Source organism: Falco naumanni, chromosome 4 (genome assembly GCF_017639655.2).
Source record: "Falco naumanni isolate bFalNau1 chromosome 4, bFalNau1.pat, whole genome shotgun sequence".
Lineage (NCBI taxonomy): Eukaryota > Metazoa > Chordata > Aves > Falconiformes > Falconidae > Falco > Falco naumanni.
Genome location: NC_054057.1, coordinates 16,623,075 through 16,650,940, shown reverse-complemented (window position 1 = coordinate 16,650,940; position 27,866 = coordinate 16,623,075). Strand labels below are relative to the sequence as shown.

The 27,866-nt window shown below is 41.1% G+C and overlaps 1 protein-coding gene across 1 annotated transcript in view; it reads left to right on the top strand.

The window, feature by feature from the left end:
• Positions 1 to 27,866, top strand: part of SUSD5 (sushi domain containing 5) — a 43,874-nt gene that overhangs the window by 7,213 nt on the left and 8,795 nt on the right. Inside the window, exons 2-4 of the mRNA XM_040593455.1 lie at positions 1,305 to 1,482; positions 14,439 to 14,557; positions 23,325 to 23,513. Coding sequence (XP_040449389.1) covers positions 1,305 to 1,482; positions 14,439 to 14,557; positions 23,325 to 23,513 — 486 coding nt within the window. The remainder of the gene's footprint in view (positions 1 to 1,304; positions 1,483 to 14,438; positions 14,558 to 23,324; positions 23,514 to 27,866) is intronic.

The following is a 27,866-nucleotide window of genomic DNA, read 5'->3' as shown; positions in this document are numbered from 1 at the left end:
TGTGATTCTTCCAGTGGGTTAAACTGTGCACAGGTGAGAATGGAAAGCTGTCAGGGGCAGAGCTACCCTGTATTGGTTCCCTGTATTTATGATTAGATTCTGATATATCAATTTGTGGGAGTTATCTGCAGTGGGGGTGGCACTTGGTGCAGAATCAGGCTGAATCAGTCCGAAGGATTCCTGATGTTGGCCAATATATCCTATGACTGTAAAGCTAGCTATGTGGTGAACACTTGGTACATGCTGGAAGCTATACGTTCATATAACCACTGCCACTAAACTACATTTGAAATAAGACATAAGTGTTTCTGGGCATTTACTGAATGAACAGTGCTTCGAAGTTGTCTTTTGGCACCTGCAAGGAACCTCAGCCTGTACCTTTGAATTTTAGAAGGTATTCTGAGGTATGTTATCTTCAGAAAGAAGATGCTTAATGGCAATTTCAAAGTCAGCACTGTGAAGTCTCATTGTTTATTTCTTTTTCTGGAGGCACTCAGCTAATGTGTTTATTCCATAGCCCAGTAACTTCTCAAGCTTCATTGCCAAAACCCCAACTGCCCTGTTCCCAGTTGCCAAAACCTCTAACTTTCACCCTTACAGCTTTCACAGTGTTAGATAAATCAAAGTAAAATAAACTGAACTGAAAATAAAAACAACGCAAGAAATTGTTATGCTAAATATGTTCTCATGCTCATTCAAAAAAACCTTCCATTAAGAAAAAAATTCTGTCTTTCCAGAAAGATATGAAAACAAAGTGGCTTTGCAGCAGCCTTTAGGCACAAGTTGCCATAGAACTACATCATTTTGATTTTAGAGAATAAGTACACATCTATTTCTGACATGGAAGACTGGGTTGCAATACTGGCTTTTAGATTTGTGCTTACTTTATAGACGTAGTTGATAGAAATGTAGTTGTAAAATGCTTAGCAATGAATTCCGGTGTTACAGCCTACAGGAGATGTTCTGACTTTTATGATATATGTGCATGTGAGAGTGTCGTGCTTTCTCCAGATCCTATAGATCCGTAGTCCTATAGAGGCAAGACAAGCTTCTCATATGGGCTAGGAACAAGTAGGGGCTTAGCCGTACCTGCTTTTCTGTTGGTGAACAGAACTAAAAGAAAAGCTAAAACAAAGGTACTTAAAGTGCTGATGAAATTACTTCTTCCAAGAAGTAGGTTGCTCATTAAAATGAACTTAGGAAAAGCAAGAAGGCTTTATTTGGTGATAATTTGCAATAATTTTGTTGAATATCTGTTGAGTACAATACCATGACGAGTGACATGTCCTTTCTTGGTGCTGCAGGGAAAGTGTTTGCACTTGAGTCCAAGAACAACTCTCAGGGTCTGGATTTAGCTGAAGCTGAGAAAGCTTGTGTTGACTTGAGTGCTCGCTTAGCAACTGCAGAAGAACTGAAAAGGGCTGTTCTGGACTGTTCTTTCGCTGGCTGCACCACAGGATGGCTCGCCAGTGGCTCCACCGGGTAAGGACAACAGTATAACCCTTCCTGAGAAGTATGAATGACAGCTGTCGAGCAGTTTGTTCTCCTTGACTGAAAATATTAGTGAAAAACACTGGCCACAGCTCGCGCACCATGACATATAGATAAATGTGCCACTTTCCCCACAAAATCAATTTTTTACAGGTAATATTTCAGGGGGACACATATTTGTCAGCCTCAGATCACGTATTTCACAGATCTGGAGCAATTCCCCCTTCCTCTTCCCTTCTGCACTGTGTCGTTGCGGTTCCTTTCCCCCTGCCCTGTGGTGGGGTGCCGAGCCCCGACGGAGCAGGCTGAGGACACGGCGCTGGAGCTTGGGCTGCCACTGGCCCTTCATTCTCTGTGCCTTAAGAAGCTCAGCAAGCTTAGCTCCTCACGGAAACCACGTACCTACCCCAGGCAGCTGCGCATGTCTGAACAGACAACAGGCATGTTCACATAGGTATGACGTTAGACGTATGTAGACATGATAGCGCACACCTGATAGAGAGTTTGTTGAGGAAGCTCACCAGGGAACTGGTATCGTCACTCGATGCTTTGCCTTGCAAAAGATGTACTGGCCACCACAGATTCTCCAGGCAGCATTGTGGCCTCCGTAGAGACCAGTTCAAAGCAGGAACACTAAAGTGTCCTGTGATGGAAGCTGCTTCCATCTGTTGATCCCTCTATTGATCGTGGTTTTGTGGGGCTAAAGTCAGCCTTCACGAGCACTCCAGAAGCGACTTTCAGTGATATTTAAGGTTTTGAGAACTTATGCCCACGTAGGTGCTAGGTGCATGCCAGAGGCAGCATGGCCCTGCCACCGTGCCGCTGTGCTGTGGCTGATGAGGGCTTCCCAGACTCAGGCTAACTCAGACTCATTCCAGCCTTGCACAGGTCCAGCTATGTGGCACCGCACTGGGCAAGCACCTATATCCCAGCTCCCAGTCTCTTCTGAAATGGAAGTCTTCACAGCATGCCTCAGGAACAGGTTTCAAATGCGGCAAAGAGACCAAATCACAGAAAATTCAATTAAAAAAAAAAAAACAAAAACAGAATGGAGGAGCAGAGGATTGGCATGAACGTCTCATGCCTCTGAAGCTGGAACCATACAGGAATTGTCCAGAAGGAGCATGAGTAGATCCAAAGCCCCTTCTGTCAAATCTTTTCTTCAGCAGGTTTACCAGCCACAGCCTTACCATAATAGGTATACTCGTTCCCTTGAGGTGCTTCACAAAGTTCTCGTGAGTTAGAGCGTAATATCTCATCTACTATCAATGTTCAATGGTGATAAAGCTTTGTTTTATCAAGGTACTCTTTCCAAGTTCCCAGACTCTGGTGTATTATTGGATTTTGTGACAGTTATCAGTTATTTAAGTAAGCATTGGTGTTTGTGACTATTTTCAGTCATAAAGTTTCAAAAGGACAGAAAATTGCTACTAGTAATGAAAGGTGATGTTTAAACAATCTCAAGCAAAAGCAGCTGGTTCTGCTGATCTTTTTCTTTCCAGATGAAAAATTGTTTGAAAATTTATTTGTATGTACTTCTGGTCATTTAAAAAAAAATCCAGAAATCTCTCAGGATATAGGACAGTGATCTAAACTCTAAAACCTTTTTTCCTTAAGCCAGTTGCTGCGATGCCATGCAGGCTGAAGAGCCAGGAAAGCTATCGATCTCTAGGAAGTGCATGGCAAAGTGGTTGCACGGATTCTTTTATGCAACCTCTGTATTATGTGTTATGGAAGTAAAAAAATGATGGTGGTAGGAGGAAAAACCCTCCATCTTTTATCTAAGCAATACCACTGGTTAGTTCTGAGAGATCCTCAACTGATTACTGCAGGCACTGGAGCTACAACTATTAATATCCCAGTTGTGGACCTATCCCTGAATATCTTCAATATCAAAGTTGGATACAGTGATAGTATTGTACACCATGATGATGTGAGAACATACACATCATACCAATGGGAAAGAAAGGAAGATTTTTCACCCCTTCCACCTTTCTGTACTCCATTCCTCCAGTAAACCTGCCCTTAATATGCAAGTCTCTAAACTATTTATCAGCAAGGATTTTGTGGGGGCACATCAGCGTGCCACTGCTGTGCAGTCACCACATCTGACCTTCACCAGAGAGCTTCATCAGAGAGAATAGTTCTTCAGAACTGGAATTTAATAGTTTTCTTCTCTGGGACTATTTTACCCATGGCTGGGCAAGCACCAGAATGTATGTTACTTGGTTCACTGAGCTGGATATTTTTGACTCGGGGGAAAAAGAGGAAAAGTATAATGCGTAAAGAAGCTACACTGGTTTCATGTAGTTAATGCAGCTCTGGAGAAGGAAATGAGCAGTCAAGTGCAAAGTATGCAAATAGGACAAAGTTGTCCAGGTAGGACAAGCTCAAGCAGAACATAAAGATTTTCAGAGGGATTTAGATGAACAGGCAAAATGATGACAAATGGAGCTCAATGATAATACATGTGGGACAAATATGCAATCTACTTGAAAAAATAGAGTTCTGATTTATCTCTGTCAGCCCAGGATAGATATGAGGACATCACTATGGACAGCACAAAGAAAACCTCTGTCAAACTGCAGCTGTGGTAAAAACAAACAAACAAGCAAACGAAATTGCTAGAGTACTTATGGAATGGGGTGGAGAATATGAAAAATATATACATATATATGCACACACACATACACAGACCAGCATAACAGTCTCCTTTGGAATATTACAATATACAACTGTTACCACATCTTAAGAAAGGTACTAAAGGAGGCTCAATAAAGGGTTCAAGAATTATCAAAGGAATGGAAAAGCTATTAAGAAGGCACTTAAAATATTATATTAAATTAGTTATTAATTTAAAAAATCTTAAATTAATTAAAATTAAAATATTAATTAAAAAATACAGTTACCCATTCAATACATTGGGCATTAACTTGCTAAATGGAAACGTGAAAGCAAGGATGAAGGATAGCTGGTAAACAGAAAAACTTCAATCCAGACTCAACTGATGTAACACGGGGAGGGGAAAGCAGGCTTTACAGCATGCCCAGGAGGTTACAGGAGGAGGGAAAAATATTTCCAAAATGAAGGACTCCTCGCTGGGCACACCTTGTGTTATTTATCTTGATGGACCTCCACATGGTTGAATGAGACCCATGTTTGCCAGGCCCAAAACTGTTCAGCACTTTATAGGTTGGATCTAAACCCTTGAATTCTTCCCAGCAGCTAACTGGCGTCCAGTGCAGATCCCAGAGCTTTAGTCTGATACTCTCCCATATCCTCTTGGACCGTCTACATCAGAAAGGAGATGAACAGGAGGGAACATGATGAAAGAAGTTCCTAATTTCAAGAAGAATGCAGTTTGGTTTATTTATTTGGTGCCTGAGAAATATCCCAATCTTCCCCCTGAGGAAAAATGGATTAGCCATTGGCAGTTGCAGTAAACACAAACAAATTATGTGAGTGAGGTCATTATAGTGTTGCAGATTTTCTGACACGCTTCAGTCCTCCTTCCACCACATACTTAAAACTGAAGAGAAGCTGTAGCAGAGATGTAAGGACTTTTTCACCTCTAGATCAATTTTCCAGGTCAGTTTTCCAGGTTTGCACAAGTCAGTGATTTGTTCACCTCTGATGGCTATTTTATGGTCTTAATGAATAATTACGGTCCCACTCCTGGTAAATATATCCATCACTGTTGGCTTTTGTGTCCTTATTATTATTTTTACAGCCAAATCAGTGTCCGGAAACCTGTGGGAGTTTCTTCTGTTAGGACTGAGGCATATCACTGGGCCAACGTGTGTGCCCGCTCTCTGGGCTGTGCCTCTTGTACGAGCAAAGAAAAACTACTCAGTTTGGGTGACTGTCAGATTTCTGATGACTCATGTGTCAGTATGGATCCATATATAAGTATGCAAAGATTTTGAGGTTATAATGGGATATCCTCTGCTGGATCCAATGAGGTTGTGGCCACCCAGCTTGCTCCAATCTACCTCTTACAGACCCACAGCAGTGACTGCTGCCTCCTCAGCTGGGCTGGTAGACGTGCTTATCTCTTGTCTATTTTAAGTCAGAAGTGAACAGGGTGGGCAACGAGTACTAGTTAGGGTGCTGAAAACCATCGTCCTGCAGAGTGATGCGGGTGGAAGAAGACAGCGACCTGCTGGTGGAGATACTCACGTCGCGCTCTCTAACCCACTACAGTCCCTGCAAACTGGGCGAGCCCAAGCAGCAGGGCTCAACAAATGGGGTTCAGTTTCACGATGTAGGATGGGAATTGATTAAACAGGGAGATCTCTGCCAGCAAATCCAAAAAGACAATAAACTGGGTGGTTTTGTGGTTTGAGCAGCCTGGGACAGAACCTCTTTCACAGGCATAAGGGGACGTTTTTGTCTTCCGCTTTCAGTTGTTCAGACCAGCCCAATTCAGAGTTTAGGGCCGTTTGCACAGGAAAGTCACTGGCAGGTCCAAGGGCTTGGGAACTGTTGGAGAAGAGCCACTGACAAGTAGATGGGGGTTAAGAAGATAAGGGGTAAATTCTTGCAGCAGCCTAGAAGTAAACTATTTACAAGTTAGTCCTGATGTGTGTAACTTATAAAGCATTACACATTGTTACCTTTCAGGGAAAGAAACGTCGTTAGGCAGGTCTCATTTGTCAGACAAGCCCTAATATCTATTTATACTACAAATGACACTCTTACGATTTATTTGCATGTCAGACAAGTGAGTCAGTAAATCCAGCAAGCCATCTGCCAGAACATAAATGAAAAAAGGTGGCTGTGTTCTCTGAAGGGCTCTCACTGCTATCTTTTGAATTCAGATGTTATACTGGAAAACCTTGTGTCATGTCCTCCAGTGCTGGGCAGCATGTCCTGTAGGGTCTTGTGTTTATTTCTGGGGTTTTTGAAATTCGGAAAGTGAACATGACACAGTTTTTCTTATGATTAGCCTTGTGCACAGAATAGCAGAAAGCAGTTATTTATTTTTTTTAATTGTAAACAACCTCAGCAGCTTGTATTAAGATATTCATAGCAAATTTACTCATTTCCATCACTTTTCTAGACTGAAAAGCTGAAGCTGTCCTATTCTCTATCCTGTGCCTTACTTGTCTATGAAAGAATGAAGCCATGTATCCCTTCTATAAGGGCTTTGAAGCTCTGCAAGGGCTTTTTATTCTACAATAGATCCCCTGCAGGGTTGCCAACCTGTTCCTTTGCATGGAATTGCCCTGGGCTGGTTCCTACACAGTCCCTGCAGGATTTATTTCCAAGGGGATAACTGGAGTGAGCAAAAAAAGTCAGCTAGAATAAACCTTGCTGTGGGAGTCAGAAGACTGGGGTTCTTTTCTTGGCTGGCCACAGACCAGAGGTTTGCCGATAGGAAAATTACTTCATCTCTGTTTTTCTTTCCTTTTGTTAGCTCTTTGGGTTTTGCACTGACTCCTATTGAATGCTTCTACAGTGTCAAGCACAACAGGGCCCTCGCTGCAGATGATACCAGTGGGAAATGTAATAATAAGACTCAGAAATGGCATTCCACAAGACTACCTGCTTCTTTTTCTGCCTACTGCATGGGACTTGCCCAGCACCTGGCGGTAGGGTAATAACAGCACATTTCTTGGGAAAGAAAAAAGCAATATCCAGGGAAAGAAACAAGGGTCAGTTGCTAACCCTTGCCAGTCCTCTCATCTGTGTGTGTAAACCCTGGGACTTGTGGGCCCCATGAAATATATATAAAATCTATAGCACACACTATAATAGGCCCACTTGCTTATTTACAGAGAAGCAGTCCTAACGATACGTTGTTTTGGCAAGCTCTCTGTTTTATTTCAAGGCTGTGCTCTGCTGCCTGATAATAATGCATATGGATTCGCTCCCAAAGATGTGTGAGGCAGGTCAAATAATTCCCTTTGAAAGAAAAATCCAGACACAGCTGACAGGAGGACATGGTCCAATTCAAAACACTGAAATTGCTCATGGAACTGTTTGAGGAGGTCTTGCGCTCTGAAATGCCTTCATGTCACAAACTCCAGTCCAACAGCTCACAGCTGGGGTCACGCTCTGCGAGAAAATGATGCTGTCTTCTCATTGTCAGTCATCTCAGTAAGTCCCATACAGAGAAAAAACAATGTAATTGTGTTACAGGAATAGGGATTTCTACATGAAGCTCAGTCAAGAGACTTGAATTTGATTTATGGACATGGCCGATTTGCTCCAAGGAATGATATCACTGAACAATGTGGACATGAGGCACTTTGCATCAGCTTTGGGGGGATGTAAACCTTTTCCTGGCACAACCTGGGAAGGCAGCATGGGCAAAGTATGACATCCACAGTCCCTGTAAAACAGACAGCCCAGTAATTGGATTTTTTTTTTGAAAATGTACTTTTTCAGGAAAAGCATCATACAAAATAAAATATATTTTTGATGTATTTTCTAGCACAAACACCCAAGACACCATCTGCTAAACTGTAGCATCACAGTCCTCAGAGTAGCTATTTACATAGCTGGAATTCGCACTTTTAAATTGTATTTTTACTGGGAGTTTTTTTTTTTAACAAACTTTGAGGGCTTTAGGAAAACTTTAGCAAACTTTGGCACAAAATGTAGGGGTATGCTACTGAAATTAGTTAATGCCAGAAGGTTAGGTTTCATTGTTAAGACGGAGGAAAATCATAATATTGAACAGGAAAGTAAGCCTGACTTCAGAGCCTGAGTAACAGAAATGGGGTGCAATTTAACAGTATTGCATGAAGACTAATCGGAATTTCTGCCTTGAGCTAGCAGTTCAGCTGGAAAAGGCAGAGCAGGAGAAAGAGCTGGGTGTAGTCACAGAACGCAAGACAGCAGCAGGTCTGTTGTAAAATAAAGTAACTGCATAAAATTCGTGAAGGAAGGAAATGCAGCCCTCCTAAAAGACATCCAGCAGCTCTTCCAGGAGAGAGGGCAGTACTGAAGGGCTTTAGCGAGGCACCGGTGAGACATCACCCGTGACAGTGCAATGTAATTCTTGGTGTCCAAGCTCAGACTAGGATCAGCCCAAGACCACCACATGTGGTTAAAGGTAATCAGTTTGTTTAGCCCCAGCAAATGAAGACAGAAAGGGAACGTGCTTACTCTTAGCAAATGCACAAGACCAACTAATACCAGGATTTTAACTTGCCAGTTAGTTCGATCGAGGCTGATTTTCTAATTTTCAAAGAACTTCACATATTTTGCCCTGCTTTTTAGAATCTTTGTAATCTTTTGTCCTATCTGAAAACCTTTTGTCTGAGAATTGAGTTTCTTTGTAAATTAATAGCATTCAGCAAACATTTTTGTATTTTTTTAAACCCTTTGGTAACTAATCAATAACATCTGTTATGAAAACCATGGATTAAACCAGAGACCATAAAATGAAATTGGGTAAAACCAACTTTGTAGTGACACTTGACATGTCTTTGAGCACCCAACCGGTCCAGGCCAGGAAGCAACACAATTCTCTTCTACATGCACTAAGAATGCCCAAATTATATGTACATAGCAATATTATAGTAAAATGGCTATATAAAATCTTTCATACTAGGCTACAGTATGAAAATCTGCATGAATGGGCCATATTTATTTAATGAACAGAGGCCTTACTATTTCAGTAGTCGTATGTACAATTTTAAGCACAAAAGGGTGCATTTTGGTGTATATTTTTAAGAATCTAAAGGATATTGGTTCTGCCTTGGTAAGACCTCCTTTTGACATTTCCAGTGGCAGTATTGCTGTTGGAATGTCTTCATGTCACACTTAGCAGCTGCTTTCTTTGGGTCACATCCAGCCAAAATTAGCCTCTATAGTTCCCAGTCAATGGACTTTCCAAAGCCCACCTGTGCTCCCCTTCATGACTTTTCAGGGAAATTTTCTTCCCTTCAATAATCATGAACATGTCATTTATATTTTATTCCTCATCAGAGCCAGCTTTATAATTTGCAGTTTCCCAAACTACAGAAGGGAAAGACTAAGAATAAAAATCCTCTAGTTAGACTTCCAGACTACTGATTTTTTTTCTCTCACCTAGTTACTACTAGTTACACAAGTGGCAAAGCTGACCCATGAAAAAAAATCAGCACAAAATGTTAAAGATTTATCTTGACTAAGGAAAGCGATGAAGTTTTTAATTTTCTAATTAGGAGAAGGTTTGTTATAGCTATATTATGTTATGAACCAGACTTTCACGGTGCCTCAGCTAACACATTGTTAATAATGCTCTTCTGAGTTGAATATATCCATATGCAAGTTCATACTACTTTGAGTAAATGTCCTAAGACTGTTCTGACTCAGTTCAGTGAATTTGTTGACTAAGACTACAAAACTTACAATCAACTGGCAGATAAAGTACCGACTACAAAACATCCCCGTCCCACCTACTGGGTTTTGCGCTGATGGATCACTCTATGTCATATAAACTCAGCTGCTAACTCCGTATGTTTTAACTGGGGTTTAATGAAAAGCTTTCAAGTATTACAAAATTGCTATGTAATCATCTCAGAAAGTAGAAGTACCAGTGGGTACTACTACAAACAAAATTTATAATTTATATTTAAGTGTTACGTGTTTATTATCTATTTATTATACATGCATATATACAATATATAAAATAACATGTCATTACTATGGCTCGAGTATATTATTATGATATATTTAATATTATGTATTATGTTATGGCATATTGTGGCATATTGTGAAATAAATACTATTCTTGCCACCTTTTCTGCTATTTCTTTCTTTGAACAGAGGAATTAGGAGAAGTGAAAAATATACCAATAACTCCTTGGTTACATAATAGATTAGAAAAAATTTAACCAGTGCAAGAGTAAAAGGAAGGCTTCTAGGAAATGTAGTTCATACGTTATTGTCCTATATATTAAATTTTCTCCTGATGTGTGCACATAGTGCTGTATCTGAGTCATGGCCCAGGAAAACAGTGATCAGCTTGGCCAGCCTCTGATCTTTCTTTCGGGGTAGGTACAGGGGAAGGACCGTCGATTGTTCTTAGCTGGATGAACAATATCGTACAGCAGGCATTAAGCTGAGTCCCTGTCTTCTCTTTGTTTTCTTACTTGGGAAGAGGCACCATGAAGCAGGTTGCCCTTCTAGGCTGGGTAGCAGTGGACTGAGAAGAGTCTCAGTAGTTTTTGGCTTGGCTTGTCAAGCAACCAAAGTAGACGCCATCAGGCGCCCTCCCACCTTCCATCAGAGAGCAGGAGCTGTTGTCAACACCACTAAAACCCCTCCTTTCCCAAGTATATTTTTTACCTTACCGATAGTATATGGTGCTTACATGGTCTATAGATAGTAAGTGTGACTGGGTTTTATGCTGTGACTGTAAGCTCATGGCTGTGTAAGAGTAATTTTCAGGGACACACAGATGTTTCAAGCAGATGTGTATTAAACATAGAGGAGTATTATGGCTGATCTGCAGTCTGAACTCAGTATGTTTCTTCTAAGCATGTCTACTTCCGTAAGAGAACTCCATAGAAGGACAAATAAAATCACGTCTATTTCTTAAATACAAGGTATAAAATCATGCATTGCACTGCTCTAAGCATCAGATTACAACACACCAAGTAATGACCAAGACTGTTTTAAGTTCAGTTATTACATGAACATAGCAATAAACAGATGTAAACTTCACTGCATTCTTCTAAATGGCTGGGTAGGTGGAGGTATCCCTAAAAAACGTATGAAGTTTGCGGCATTCTCCCAGTCATGGTGCATGCCCTAGTGCAACAATTCAACATAGTAAAGAAATGAACTAGGTGACACATTTCCACAACCTCTCAGCAGTGTGCTGGCAAGAGTAGGAGTTTTTGTTTCTTATTTCAGCGTGGTGATGCTGCTGCTGAAGAAATCTTAAAATATGTTGAATTCTGAATTGATAGCCATTTTTCAGTGCCCAATGGAAAATGTAACAAAGGTAAAAGCGTCAGACCCTACCTTGTAGAACTGGGACAAAGGTACACCTATGTATTTAATCAATAATTATAGATGAAAACCTAGTATTTTAGGACTTAGGGAAACATATAGCCACCCGCAAGAACTCAGAGAAAAGGGACTATTATTGTATATTTTTAGTCATACCTGGAATCCTACTGAGGGCAAAGAGACTATTTCTATGCCAAAGGCATTGCAGGTCTGATTGTTAGACCCACTGCTGAGAAACGCTGAGCACTCTTGAAGCTCCTTTCAGCAGTGGTAATAACATCTCAGTGAAGATGTTTAAAGCCTGCAGGATTGAGCTCATGGTAGGAAACTACTGACAGAGAAGGGGAAACGGGAGAGGTGAAATAGTTTTTTTTCTTAAAAAAAACCATTAAAAAATAGATTTTTTTCTTCTGTTTTTGTATGTGCATGTGTATGTTTCTTTAATATCAGAATTACATTAGGATATTTGCAGTTTTAATCAGATCAATTTTAATATGACAAAAATCCAAACTGAAGTTCTAAGTAGACGATTAACCAGGGTCTAGTCTGTGGTAGGAAAAGAAGAAATAGGAACAGTGATTTTTAAAATTCATGTAGGAAATAAATTTAATGAGAAATACATTTAAAAACTCTTAATGTCATTTAAAGCCTTTCTTTATGTGTAATGTTAAAACTATATGCAAGATACACATTTTTAAGTTCAGTCTCATTGGATAGCAGCCAAGAAATGCTCTTAACATTAATTAACTAATCCATATATGCTATCAACTACAAACTTGTAAATCATTGTACAATACTTGGGGGAGGAAAAAAAAAAAAGAAAGAAAAACTTGCTCTTCAAGTACGGACTCTCACATGTGAGCCAGGTGTCCTGTTTTGGAGATGACCTGAATACACCAAGAATGTGTCACCCACAGATAATTTTTTAGCCTACTGAAGAAACAGTAAAGAAACTACAGTGCTTTGGGCAAAAGCAAAATACTCATTGTATTTTGTATTTCATTCCAATAGAAACTGGAATTAGAGATCAGAAAATTCAGATAAGATTTTCAAAAGTGGCTTCCAAGTATCAGAAATTTTATTCCTTGACTGAGCATGGAAAGGCATGTGGCCTGATTTTCAGAGATCAGAATTTTATGATGGCAGCAACCTTCAGAACTTTGTGGGGTTTGTTTCGTTTTTTGATTGTTTTTTTGTAAGAGAGTCTGAAGTGTTAAGTACAGAATTACAGAAAAAAAGGCGCAAATATTTAAGGACACATCAGTATTTGTCCAGTCAGTGTTGCAAGGCATAACTGACCTGGATACCTGGGTGAGTGAGTAGTTATTGGAAAGATTAAGGTACGTAAGTCACTTCTTGAAGGAAGGCATAACTGTGTCATTACTTACGCCTTGTAAGACCTAGTGGAACGATATGTGAACGCATACAACATTTTTCTAATTGATGGCCTGATTCTTCTAGTCATCTGAACTCACTTTGGTAGATCAAGTCACTTCTGTCTAGGTGCCTGATTACTGACTTGGCGGACTTGGGGATTAAATGCATTAAATTCTAAGAAAACTTGGCTTTAAACTTTTACAGATAATTTTGTCCTTCACATGCCCTCCCAAAAAATCAAGGGGTGTTTTCCTTACAAAAGAAACATATTTGATTTGAAATTGCAAAGGGGCTTTCAGCAGGGGATGATCATGTCATTTTCCAGAGCAGAAGTGTGGTAGGAACCATTCTGGTATGTCTGTGTGACCACCACCATATGACTTGTTTCATGTCACTTTTGTTTATTTACATTAAAAGAACATGAAAGTTGCATATTCAACTGCTCAAAAGCTAACGCATGCCAGAATGAGGATGGTGTGTACAACCATAATTCAGCCCGGTTGTATAAATCAGTTGTTACATAGTATTTTAAGCACACGATCAAATGCTGGGTTTCCACTGGATCTTTTCCACGCTCAGTGAATGGGCAGCTAGTCAACATTTATTTTGTTCTCCCAACTGAGTGCAGGACTGACAGCGAAATTAGTTCAGCTGTGGCACAATACAAAATGATAAATTTCCTCCACTCGAAGGATTCCTCTGTGGAAAGCATTTTTGTCTCACTTTCGCTGGAATAGCTGACCGTGCAGCACTTCTACAAACCTGCTGTGCACAAAAAATAAACCCTGCACCATTAATATCCAGCTGCAAAGATCTGGGCTGAATTCACTTTCCCAGCCTTTGTAACCTTCAGTGTAACAGTAAAACCAGTGTTTTCTACAACAAACTGTCTTCTATTTGTTAGTTTTAAGCAGCCAGTACAGCTGAGAGAAGAGATAATTAGTAATCTCCTCCTTCATGTTCAGTATCCACAGAGTTGTAAAACCAAATACAGATTTACTACCTTTGTTCAGGCCTATGAGGGGCAACAGGATGGATCAGGTACTGCTGAGTACCAAACCAGGAGAAATGGAGTGTATACAAAGGTGTGGAATTACTTGTTAAGAAACAAGCAAGCAGTTTTTCTTCCAAGAACTCTAATTTTCTGAGTTGGCCTGTGTTAGCTTTTGAGCAGTTAAATATACAACTTTAATGGTCTTATAACATAAAATGCTAATGGTTCATAACCTTTCAGATAAAATCTTGAGTTTTCTGTTAATTTTTATCTGGGTGCCATTGGTGGGAATCTGTGTTGCTGGAATGTGAGAGCAGAATGTGGCCTTAGATACTCTGGGGCTTGGTCTGATGTTAAGAAGTATTACAGAATATAAGATAAACATTTTTTTACTGCTTCCTATGCTTTGAACTGGTCTACAGCAAACATTTTTTTAATTACCTCTAATTCTCCCTTGGCTTTTTTCATAGATCTTCCCACACTAATGCCTTCCGTGCCAACTCTTAAACAGTTAAGCTGAGGCTAAAGCCTGACTACTGTGATAAAAGATATCCAAATTTCACCTGCATGTACAACTCCAGAAGATTTCTGATTATTTTTTTCTTCTTCTTCTTTATTTTAGGACAATTATATGCAGAAAGACGGGCAGCAAACAGCAGAGCGTGAAAGCCATTGATGTTAAAATTGAAACCGATCCCTTTGTGAATGACCAATATGATGCTTTTTGTGTAAAGGATGAAGGTCAGCATTGATAATACTATTGAAATAATGCACAGTCATCGCTGTCTTGTAACATTAAAAGTTTTGCCTTCAAATTTTCTACTGCTGAGAGGCAAAGAGGGAACGTTAAGGAATAAATCTTTACAGTAATCACCCACTAGGTGAGCCAACTGCTGCAAAGACTTGGGTTGCAGGAAATAAATTGCATTATCTTTTGCCTTTGCTGCAGTTTAGCAAGTTCAAATGGCACTACTGATCTGAAAGAACCCATTTTGGTGTTCACAGAACACAGTTTACAGAAAGAAATATACCTGGCACCAGTATAACCTGAAGCACTTCCCATACTCAGCACTGTAACTGAATGTAACTCAGAGAGCTGGCTTCCAACTGCGGAACACCATGCTGTTCCATATCTATCCATTTACAACATTTGTATGCAAATAACTTTATTGCCTCCAGATTAGTTTTGTTTGGGGTTTGTTTCGTTAACAAGTGTAGACCAGCATGCTAGGGACACTGATATATCATGGATGATTCTGAAAACCAAATTATTTCCAATGTAAATTGATGCTTAAACTTTCTGATATTCAAATGGTGTAGCCCACAAGCAAAGCTGGATTCTGAAGGCAAAAAGCAAATTGTTACTGGTAGGCAGGGTTGTGTAAAGAAGTTTGGGAACCCCTGAAACACTGTTGATATCTGCAGTGAAGTTTTGCATCTCATTTCCAAGAAAAGCAGGGACAAGCGGGTGGCATTTACTGAGGAATAACAAGTTCACAGCACGGGGGTGGGCATTTTGATAAACAGTGGCAGCAATGGGAATGAAAACATGGTTGAAGTGAAATGTGGAAGAGGTGCTGCTATTTGGTGTGCACCTAGTCAATGACAGTTTGACCGACCATCGTCTCAAGCAGCCCTCGTGATACCAACCCCAGGCTCCGTGCTGCTGTGAGTGATGCCAGCGCCGTCACCCTGCTGCTAGTGTTGTCACACAAGCACCTTTGTGCTGTCTTCCATGCTGCTCCTCACATATGGGAGCAGCTCCCTGTAAACATCTGCAAAACTCTCTCATTGTCCTCCTTCAAATCTCCCTTTTGTCATCACCCCCCGCCTCGAGAAAAACCTTGCCGTGGGTGGGACAGCTGCGGGAGGCTGAAATCATTGCTCTGGCCGCTATTGTTCCATTGTGCCCTTGTGCTCCCCTGTCTCTCTCCACCTGCCTGTGTCTGAGCTCACACATAGATGCTGGGTCTCGGGGAAGGAGCTGTTTGCCTTTTGCATTTGGTCACTGCTGGCAGTAAAGAGGCAGTAAAGGTGATGATAAGAATGCAGTCTGCCAATGCTAGTTGGAAGGGAATGCTGCACAGGACTCAGAAACTGCGTATCTTTTGCCTTTGCTTTATCTTTTTGCTATCAGGTGAAAATTTGGCTCTTTTGCAAAGAAGAGACAATTTCTGAACAACTTGTTTCGTACAAGTCAGGGCGTTTCCTGGTGACGGAATGGGATGATCATTCCAGTGTACTCACCCAACAGTCCTTACACACAGAAACATTTCTGGATGACAATCCGGTCCTCTCTTCTTTCAATACATAAAACATTTTGGACACAGAGTTGATGTTTGAATAGAAAGGCTTAAGCAAATTTGTGTGGCAGAGCCTCGTCTGTAGTTGGTATGAAAAGAGCAAAGTCCAGAAAGGTTAGTAGCCCTAACATGCAAGCATAACACACAGTAATGCAGGATCAGGCTTTTACAAATACAAGGTACCTTTTTTGTGCTTCTGAAATGGATTTTTTTGTGCGCACACAGAAAAACCACAGCGATCTTTGATACTAGCAGTTATGTTTTACAGGGGACCGGTACTAAGAGTTATGTTTGACAGGGAGAGATGTAGCTGTAATGTTTTATGAACACTGAGTATAGCCATAGTTTTCACAGTACAGAGAAATGTTGGCTGACGAAAGAGCATGGTATGCCTCAGGAATGGCACTTCCAGTTTGGGGAAGTAAATACCCAGCATAAAGCAGCAACAGCAAACCCTGCACCACAGCCTCTGGCACGGTGTGTCTGTTCTGTCATTTTGTACCTGCAGCTACTAGCTGCGCACCTAAGTTATGACTAGTGACTTGTTTCTTATGTGAAGCCTCCTGAGTTATTTCTTTCTTTTAGAAAAGTGGACGTTGCTCTTAATTGATACAATTTCAATTATAATACAGTACTACAATAGCATTAATACCTATGTATCAAGTACAAAAAGCAAGTTGTTTTGCCCTGACAAAAGTGATAAATCCCAGGTTTCTTGCTCTGAGACCGATGTCCCCATGCAAAATAACCAAAAGCCCTTTCATTTCTTCCATATCCATCCAACCAATAATCTGCAGTTCCATATAAAATCCATCTGGTTCTTTCTCCATTATTTCTTAACCTCACCCCCTACCTTCAAGGCTCTTCCAGCTCCATGCAGGGTCCAGGCACAGCCGGCTGGGCAGGGGGCTGTGGTGCTGTGGCTGCCTTAGGGGTATGAATCCACGGTTTGCCCACCTGTATGCAGTGCAGGATGGCTGGCCAGCACTGCCTGTGGGGACAGGTTACAGCTGAGTCCTACCTGTGCCTGTCCCCGTGGAAAAGACACTCAGCTTTGGCTCTTTCCTCTTTTAAACTCATCTTACCAAAACGAGCAGACACCCAGCAGCTTGCCCTCGTTGTCGGGCTTGGCTGGGCTCAGCCAAAGGCTCAGGCAGCCTGGCAGGCTGAGGATGGACAAGGGGAACGGGCACATCAGCCTGCTCTTCTTCAGAAACTGAAGCTGATGGTAGTAACTCTTCACAACTCTATTTTCGGTTCTTCAGGTTGTGCAAAAGGCATCTCAAACCACCATGAAACTTCTAGTACAAACCGTCACAAAATTCCCTCCTTAGGCTTTGATTTATAATTAATCTTTACTCAGTTAACATTTACCATGGAAATTATTTTGGTCGAATTGCTTAAGCACATGCCTCGGCATGCCTCAACAGCCGGGGCAATGCTCAGATGCCAGCAGCAGCTCCGGGCGTGCTCGCAGGATCAGGCTTTTACAAATACAAGGTACCTTTTTTGTGCTTCTGAAATGGATATTTTTGTGTGCACACAGAAAAACCACAGCGATCTTTGATACCGGCAGTTATGTTTTACAGGGGACCGGTACTAAGAGTTATGTTTGACAGGGAGAGATGTAGCTGTAATGTTTTATGAACACTGAGTATAGCTGCACTTTTCACGGTACAGAGAAATGTCTTCTCAGTTTCTTGCAAACAAATGTTTTACACAGCCATTAGAGTAGGGAAGATGACTTTGTATCAGCTCAGTATCTACTTAGATCAGAAAGTTGCTCTCTTAGCCCCGAGGGCCAAAAATTACCTAAAAATATATTAGATTCTGCCTGTTCTGAAAATGGAGTATCACACATAAGTCAGATCTGGCCCACAGAATGTGCATTTATTCTATATCAAAGTCCATAAGAAAATGCCTCAGAGTATAAAAGGGATAAAGCAAGAAAAACAGAAAACTGGGATTCTTCCTACCAGTGTTATTTGACTTTTTCTTTTTTTGTTGTAGGGCTGTATACCATTCACTTTCATATGTCCTCTCAATTCCCTTTCTTGTGTTGTTTTTTTTTAAATGCAGCAAAGGGAAGATCTCTTTGTTAATAACTCCAAGTTTTAGTCGTTCTTTCTTTCAGTGACCCGCTGATATTTAAAGGCAACAAGTAAGATCTCTATTCCATAAGGCTTTGATTTACTGCCACCATAGAAAAACTAAACAGGCAGCAACTTGTAGTAGCATACAGCATACATGCAAATCAAACTTTGTTAAACACAACTGCTGGCTCTAGATTCCCATCCAAGTTTGATGGCTTATGTACATATTTCAGTTTGCCTTTTTCAGCATTAAGAAAAAAATAAATTAGTGTATTCTATATAGCAAATACATTAAATGTATTTTGCAAGAGCAAGCAAACTGCGATTTGCTTTATGTAATATTTGAACCATTTCTTTGTATTTGCCATGCTTTCCTGTGGATGTGAAGTTTTTCATTGCTACGGTTTTCTTTTCCAGAGCTTTGCATATAGCTGACTGATTTTCCAGCTACCTGGTGATGTCATTTAAACTAATAAATTCTTACAAGCCCTATCTGATGAAAGAGGTATTGGCATCCAAACTTTGGTAGCTTACAAGCATCACTTACATTGGCTGTGATTGAGTTTTGGTTCTTTGTACTCTATTTGTACTAGTATTTTTATGCAAAAAGAAAAAATCCATATATTTTAGTGTCTCTGCAATCAAGAAGAAAAACAAACATCCACACTCAGCTTTCACAGGGCTGAGCATTAAGACTTGTGTTCTCCGTTTTTTTAATGACGAGATGATATCCTATAAATTCCAGTGGTCTCTCTGGAAAAACACTGAATCAGGCAGTTGTAATGGGATGTTTTACGTCAAATAGGATGTTTCATGTCAGCTTTCAGAGCGTGATACACAGTTAAAGTAACAATTGCAGATGATCAGGTTTCAGTAGAGTCCCAGTTCTGCCAGGCGGCAGGAAAGCTGAAGGCTGCATCTTTTTCACGTTGATGAGTTTTTTGCATTCATGTTAGACTCTCCTTTCTGTAGATGGTATTTTAGCAAGACACTTCAAAAAAACCATTACAAACTGGTGGGATGCTTGTAGTTTAAATCAAGAAGATGCTTCTGGAGGAGTCTGGACTGGGGAGGAGGGGTGCTGTGTTCTTAAAGTGACTTGTGTCAACTCCTTGCCAGAAGTCAGCTGTCACAAACTCCTTCCAACACAGTTTGGAGTTACAGTTATGCTTTGGAGGGGCCATAACTCCTAAAAGCCGATCATGACTTAATGTTGTAATTCAGTTAACAAGAGGCATCTTCTGTCCCTTGTAAAAAATAGTTACCGAGTCTCTAAGAGGTCTGTAACCAGAGTCATCGCTAGCTCTAACATACCCTTGCTCAACACTGAAATTTTTGTTCTGCCTCTTATTCCCATTCATTTGTCAGATGTTGACTCTGCCCTGATTTCTACCCATGTGTACTGAGTTCTTTATTGACTGTGGTGGTGATTTTCACTCCAAGAGACAATCTGTGCCAAAGTACTGCTGACACGAGGATCTTCTGTGTCCTTCAGCGTTGCCTTAGATCTGTGCTGTGCTGTCCCACTGTGTGACCCAATCCATCCTTGCTTACTGGAGGTCAGCTGTCAATGTATGGAGCCCTGTTAGGTGTTTGACCTCATTGTCAATATGTGGCAAACCCAGTAAGGGTCACAATGTCCAGAACTGGATTCCAAGTTTCCAGGTCTGAGATGTGACCTCACACATGACCAGGCAGAGCATGAGATCTGCTGGATGGGGCCCAAGTATCAAGCACATCAGGCTCTTCTACTGGGAAGCATGCATTGGGCTTATTTTTTAGCAAGCACTAAGAAAATATGCTGGTTTACTGGAGGGTAGATGAGGGGGAAAGCAGTGCTGCAGATGAAGAGTTCAGCACTGGAGGAGCCCAGTCCTGATCTCCCAGTGTCGCCACCCCAGGCAACCCCTGTAGCCACCTTGACAAAGAGCATTACTGTTCCTCTACATGACAAGCTGCTGCCAACACACCCTCTGTCACGCTTCATGGCCCAAATCTGCCTCTTCTCTTCCAGCAAGAATATGGCCTGAATGCCAGCACTGAGCACAGGCTGTCGTTCCAAACAAGCCCATGCTTTGCCAGCTCCTGGTACAAAGGCTGCAGACTAAAACCTGAAGCCTGTCCCCAGAAGCGGCTCAGTTTGATGAGCTGCTGTGCCGCTGTCTCTTCTGTACGTGTACCAGAAAGAACAGGTTTGGTAAAAGGCTTAGCAAGAATTGTCATAGCAACTGAGACTGCAGCAGGATGAGAAGTTGTAAGATGCTGCAACCCAGAAAATTCCTGTATATCTTACATGGGAGAGGACAGCAGCAAAAAGGATGTAGGAACCCGAGTATGTCTTTGCAGGGTATCAGCTTTCCCTTAGGCTTGTCCATGCTGTCACTTAGGCTCTGCAGCAAAGACATGACCTTGCAAAGTCTCATATGAGAGAGTCAAAAGTTGTCCATACAGTGCTCATAAACATCTTTAAAATCTCTGCTTTTCTTTCACGTCACACGTCAGCCGGATCTCTCTTTCAGGATCTCATAATTCTCTGTTACTACATCTGTTGCCAAATTTTACAGTAAAGCTCTCTTCAGCTTTCTTCTTTCCTGGAAGGTTATAAAGTGCTTTTTGAATGTGCTTGCCATATTTAACTAATGTAAGTGTTACTTTTCTGCTTCCTCTGGCCACAGGATTAAGAAGCAAGGCTTTGTAGATAAGAATACCCTCCGACATATAATTGTCCCATACAGCCCTGGGATCAATACTTCCCTCAGAGCAGATACACAGCTCCCATTTGTACCGATGGAAGTAGCTACATAAATAAAGTACATGAAACGCAGGGGTCTGTGGCCTTCCTATGAGGCAATAAAATATTTTTTTATTCCTTTCATCCACATCAATCTCTATTCATCCGACCAGTTCACAGGAAAGGCATTAGCTGCTAACTGCTCCTCACTTCCTCAGATGCCAAGCCTTCATAAGACTATACATAAACTGAGCTTTGTGTAGCCTCAAGAGCTTGTTTTTTCTGTCAGTGTGTGTGTGCGTAACTCCCACTAACTTCTGAAGCTGTTAGACAGTATGTATGTATGTGTACAGTATGGAGAATAGACTTCAAAGCTTTGACTTCAGTAGCGTGTCCCTTAAATTAGTGGCAAATGCTTTTCACATAGCCAGTTGAGAAGTGGTTAGTCAGGTCTATCAGACAATTTCTAAAAGCCTGATCCAAAAGAACTTTCACAGAACACGGATGTTTATTTCACTACAAGGTAAACAACTGGCAACATAAATACATCAGATTTCTAAATAAACATCTATTTACCTATGCCTGGGTCAGAAGTGGATAAACGATGGGAAAAGCTGCTGCCAGGACTCACAAGGATCTTGCAGAATGTCCCTGGAGCAAAAGCAGGAAAGCCTATGCTTTTGCAGAAAGTAGAGTGAAAAAGCTTTCCTGTCGAAACTGTTACCCACTGAAAACCCTGAGCACGAATTTGTGTCAGTGGAAATGTTGCTTGTAAGATCTCGTGCTGATGCTGTCCTAAAAGCAGACTCCAGTAAAGTACCAAGGATGCTCTTTGAAGATGTTTCTCCTTCTGCTAGGTCTTGGAGGTCACTTCTCCAGCTTGAAAACAAAAGCCTTCCCAAGAAACATAATCTTTGCTTAGCCTACTAAGTAATCAGGGTTTTGTACCAAGGCAAGCTCTTCCAACAGGAGAGATCAATACTAGAACACAGATCTGGCCCTAAGTTTCCCGTATCCCGTATAATTACCAGAAATCCTGAGCTATAACCTATCAGCCTTCTCATTTTCTGTTGTTCCTTATCAGGTCAAAAGCACATTTTGAATCTTCAGTATCTTTGGCAAGTGGAACAGTTGTTTGTTTCTTTTCCACAGTCACTAAGGGCTCTAGAACCACTGGAAAAAATCCCAGTGTTGAGAAAGAATACAGAAGTGTTTGTTTGTACCAGCACTGCACACTTTGTCCGTTGCGTTTCTTGGTAAAATCATGTTCTTGAATTATAAGGGTTTTGTTGCTTGCTTTGTTTTTCTGTTAGCAAAGATGTCTATTCCAAGAGGGACTGTAAAAAATCTGGGGGAAAAGGGGACACGGAAACCCCCTCCAGAAGAGCACTTCTGAGAGAGGAAGACCTTTGAGAGAAGAGAAACCGCAATGCTTAGAAGTTCTCTAGATTTTGCCCTACCTGATTAACAATAGCCAAGATTGTTCAAACCTGAAAAAAGAGAGCTAAAATTCAGTTTACGCTGGTGTTGGCGGTTGTCTGCCCGCATCTTCTCTGCACTCTTCCACGCAACAAAATCTCAAATCAGTTTTTTTGTTGTTTATAGTAAATTTTGCTTCCTGGCTTTTGGTGCTGGCAGCAGAAACATTATCAAACATCTTGTTAGATTTTATATCCTGATAAATCTAGCTCTTCGGATTCTCACAGAGAGCAGAGCTACATTACCCATGGGTGTTGCTCAGTTGAAGAGCAAAGTCACTGTTTATTTTAGGGTGTTTCTAACTGAAAATGTGGGAATCTTGAGTATCTGGGAAGAAACTTTTGATTCTGAGAAAGACTAGAAGATTAGAAATAGTCTGAAGAATGGCTGGTGTCCACCTGGACCTTTTCTTCCTGTGAATGTGGACTGGGTTATTGCTCGGCTCCTGCCTGCTTGCTACAGTGCGGTAGACATCAAAACACCAGTCTTAAACAATTTCACAAGCTTTCTTGCCGTTAAGAAAAATTACTGTGTCCACGCTTCTGCCTGCCAGTCCCAACCTACCCAAACCTTTGTTAGCCTTTGTAGAAGCAGGCAGAGGAGGCAGCTGTAGGCTGATGTCCTGGGCTGACTTATTGGAAACAAAGCCCCTCAAGATGGATCACTGCTACACATCAATAACATCACGGTTATTCCATACCAGTTACAGCCCAATGTATACCTTCCAAATTACAGCTGAAAATAGTTATGAAGGAGGACAAGGGCACGAATCAGATGAGATGTATGGCTTCTGTGGACATGTGTAAGTTTGTCCTTAGGGTAACTCTTCCAGCCCCGCTGTTAGCACTGCATTTAAAGACTATTGCAAGGTCTCTACCATCTCATTTCTTTTTTCCTTTCAGACAAGCCCTGCGGGGACCCGCCGTCCTTCCCCCACACCATCCTGCATGGCCATACTGGCTTTGAAATGGGGGATGAGCTGCTGTACGTTTGCGCCCAGGGGTATGTCATGGGCAACAAGGAGACAGCGTTCACGCTGCTCTGCGACAGCTGCGGGGAGTGGTACGGGCAGGTTCAGGCCTGTGTCAAAGGTAAGCTCACCCAGCACACGGAGCATCCCTCCGGGAGGTCGCAACCTCTCATCCTCAGCCCAACTGACACGGTTTCAGGCTTGCAGGGGTGTCCCCTGGGCATGTGTGGTCCTGGTGACTAGAGCATCAGCATCTTAGCTGGCCCAACAGGCCTGTTACAATCCCGTTGGTAGGTATCTCCAGTAAACCGCAGGAGAAGATAAATTGTTCATACTGATATGAGCATAAAGTTTCTTCCTGGGTGTCGGAAGGCATTCAACAATTTTAAATGGAACTTTTTATGTCATCTTTTTTTTATTTTATTTTTTTTTTAATCTGCTGACTCCATTTCAGGGATTCACCGAGTCTTATCCTAGGGTTATCGCTCAGTTCCTGCCTTCCTGCCTCCTCCTTCCAGTTCGCCATCTTCCTTCTTTCCCCCATCCCCCACCCCCCCAATACCCTTTTTCTTTAGTACTGAATGTAATTTTAAATTATTGGAGAATAACCCATGGAAAGGTTATTAAATACCTGTGTAATTAATATCAGAATCAGCCCCTTTGTGGAAATCAGTTGTTCACGATCTTGTACGCGCTCATTCTGTTTACTGGACGCAGTTTGTAACTTTTCAATGTACTTGTTTTGTTTACTCAAGCAATGGGATTACTACGGACATTACAAGAAATAGCAGAGGTATTTTTTCCAGAGGAGTTCAAAAGCCATGCCCCGGCAGCATCGGGGAGCCAGAGACATTGTTTACCAGACAAAGTATACAATGCAGGTTTTGTATATTCTCTGCTGTGTTTATTTTCACACGAAGCCACAGAGTTGCTACAGAAATGAGAACTCTGTGTTTCTTCTCACCTTTGGGAACCCAGAGCAAGCACAGAGAAAAGCCGGCGTCTTTTTGCAGCCATGCACTAAGCACGTAAATAGCATCTTGCCTGACCACAGACAGGCTGAGGCTGTCCATGGCTTCATCACCATTTAGCATTACATCTTCATGTGATGCTACGGGCTGAGTCCCTGAGATCACATCCCCCTTACAGAAGAGTCAAGATGCCGTGGTGGTGCTGTGGCCCCATGGGGACAGGGGTCAATACCTCTCTAGGGCACAGCAGCCCCACATGCAGCTCCCCCCACTTAATTTTGTTTTCTAGGTTAAACTGAGCTGACCATCCTTTAGGTGCTCTTGGATTTTTATTTGGGATGCAAAATGGGCAATACAATAGCTGTCCACCTTTTAAGCCCCAGACTTTGTCCAATGGCTTATACGAAGATAGTTTGGCTGATCTGAGCTTTTACTAGCCCTTTCCTGCTAGTTGCTTTAGTACTTTTGAACTTCTGACTTTACATGTATGACAAATGCCGCTTCCTTTCGGTAAGTTAGGAGAATTAAAGACCTATGTGAGTTAAGAGAGCTGCCCATGCCACAGAAGGTGGCTGCAACAGAATGGCAGAAATACAATTCAGGTTAAAGCTAAGCAGTGAGATGGAAAAGTAAAAAAAAAGTAAAAAAGAAAGTTAAAAAAAAAAGCCCCAATAAAGAGGCATACAATTTTTATCTCATACCATGCTTTCAGGATTTTTGTCTACAAACTCAACAGTATCTACCCAGATATTCACTCCATTAAAAGGAATGAAAGTGGATTTTCTTATCAAATAACTTCACTCAAGGAATCAGGCTTTTATTAAAAATAACATCCACCAGAAGTAAAATTCAAAAGCTCTGAGAAATTATAATAATGACATTTCCTTAATTTAAACCTTCAAGAAAATCCACCTTTATATATTAGTTAAATTTTGCAACAAACTTTTAACTTTCTCCTTGTTTAAACATAAGCTAAATAGTACCATGGGTTCAGATGTGGATGCAATCTGAATTCTGTTTTCTCATTCCCTTTCTCACGTTACCCTGCTCGATGCATAGAGCTCACAATTTTTCCAGCATTTGAGAACAGTCATCAGAGTTTCTTACTACTTTTTCAGAGAGATGTCACACCTTTAAGATGATATTTCTGTCAAAACCAATAAACTTTAAGCAAAGGAATGGGCAGCTGTTGGGTAGCTGAGTTATCTATATGGACTGGAGTTAGCATAGCCATTTCAGAACCTGTATATTCCTTAATGCCCAGGGACTTGCAAGGAGTTATTTTTACTCATGAATATACACCACCGGGCAGTGGATAATCATGAGAAAAGGTCAAACTTGTTCTTAGTAGAAACAGATCATGTCTGTGCACCAGGGAACCAGATTTTCAAACACATCCAAATGGTACAGGCATACAAAAAAAAAAAGAATTCCAACACCTTTCTGAACTATTTCAGCTTCCAGAACTATTCTTACAAACAGCAGTTCAGATGCTTTAAGTGAAATACTGCAGGGAGTGGAGGAGGAGATTGGATGCAGAGAAGGAAAAAGAGTATCTGCATCTGATAACCCAGCCGGTCTGAATTTCCTATAAACCGCACCAAACTGATACTTCTTTTTCCTTCACTGAGGTTAGTGAAAATGCTAACTTTATCACACATAGAAATAAAACTGTATTACACCAAAGTAAGGCAGGGAAAGAATCAGGCCATTTAAGTTGTGTGTGTTGCACTATTTTCCCTGGATAAATGGTCTATTTCCCCTGTTTTGCCTGAGATTTTCACACAGCCGCAGGGGAGAGAAAAATATTTTTAAAAGAAATAGGAAAGTGTGGCTGTAAAATCACAAACATCAACACTGGAACTTGGGAGCAGATGTAATATTGTGAATTATGATTTCTAAAGTTATTTAAATGTAGACTTCATGCTGAGGGGCTTCCTTTGATTAATGTTTTTCAAACACTTTAAGGACCTGGGAAAGAAAATACAGTATGTGTTAAATTAGTAATTATATATTCAATCCTCCTGATCACAATTTTTCAGGAAAGGAGGCTTTACGGGAAGACAGAAGTGTGTGATACAAGTGTTCATTATTTAAGAAAAAAAGTAAAATAATTCAGCTAAAAAGAACAAAACATGGAATTCAATTAAAAGAAACCTGATTTGCAGTCGACAGATAATTTGGGTCCATAGAAAAGAGGGCAATATTTATTAATTAAGTACTGCAGAAGCCAGCACACACACTGCTTTTTAAGCACTTTGGGGCAAGAGAGTAACTTCCCTATCATGAAGGTTAATGATGGGACTTAATGGAGATGCTATATCCCTGTTGGCAGAGTGGGCCATTCCTGTCCTGACTGGCTGACTTCAGAGGAAAGATGGTCGTGAAGCCACTGCAATGAACATTTAAGTGCTATCTTTAGAGGCTGGTTGGATGATACAATTCCCTTGTTCTGCATCCGTGCTGGGTGAGCAACTGGAACTGGGAAATGGACCCGATGCTCTCACAACAACACAGCTGGACCACAGGGAAAAAACTCCCGTCAGAGGATGCAAAGATATAAGGCCTGTTCCTACATCTGGCACTGTTTCTGAGCCAGGGGCAAGCCACTGGACTGCTCTCTGCTGCTTACTCCACCTCGCGAATGCAAAAGTGATAATGTTTATCCAGCTTCATAAAGCTTTCTGAGACCTGCAGGCATTACAGCTGCCTGTTACTGTATGGGTTAGTAATGGCCACGTTCTCATGCCCAGCTGTCCGAGCAGAATATCAGACTAAATAGCAATAATTGGCTTTTTCTCTCGCTTGTGTAGAAACACTGCTTTACATTCCCAGTTGTTTACCCAGAGCAAATACGGAGTCAAAGAACTGTCATCGTAGCGGCGTCTAAATATAGCACTTAAATGTCCTTTGAAGTAGCTTTATGATCATCTTTCCTCTCTGTTTTGATTCAGTCAGAGGAGATACGGTCCACTCTGGCACCCAGGATGTAAATGTACAACGATGCAGCTGGCAGATTTGTAAATTAAATGGAAAAAGTATATTATGCATCAATACACCTATAATCCAAAATAAAATATGTGGCAAAACTTGGCTATAGGCATAGATGAACAAAATAATTTTGGGGTTATATTAGGTGGATTCTGGATAAAGTAAAGTCAAGTAAAGTGCGCACACCAGGTAATGGACTGTAATTTTTAGTCAAGATGCTTTTAAAGAAAAAAAGTGTCTCTGTATAGTTAGTGTTTCCTACTATTTCTCATCATGAAAAGACACTGTGTTCCAGCTGAAAACACAGGGATATTCAACCCAACAAAGCAACCTTAAGCAGAGAACAGGGAAATACATGGTTTTTGCAGTTTATTATTTTTGCTATTTCAATGGAGAGAACACATTTGTTTCACAAAATATATCCTGAAGATTGGCATTGTGGTAAGGTCTGAGAGCAGATGTATACATGCCTTGCTGTGACTGTCCTGCAGGCACGGAGACTGAAGTGACTG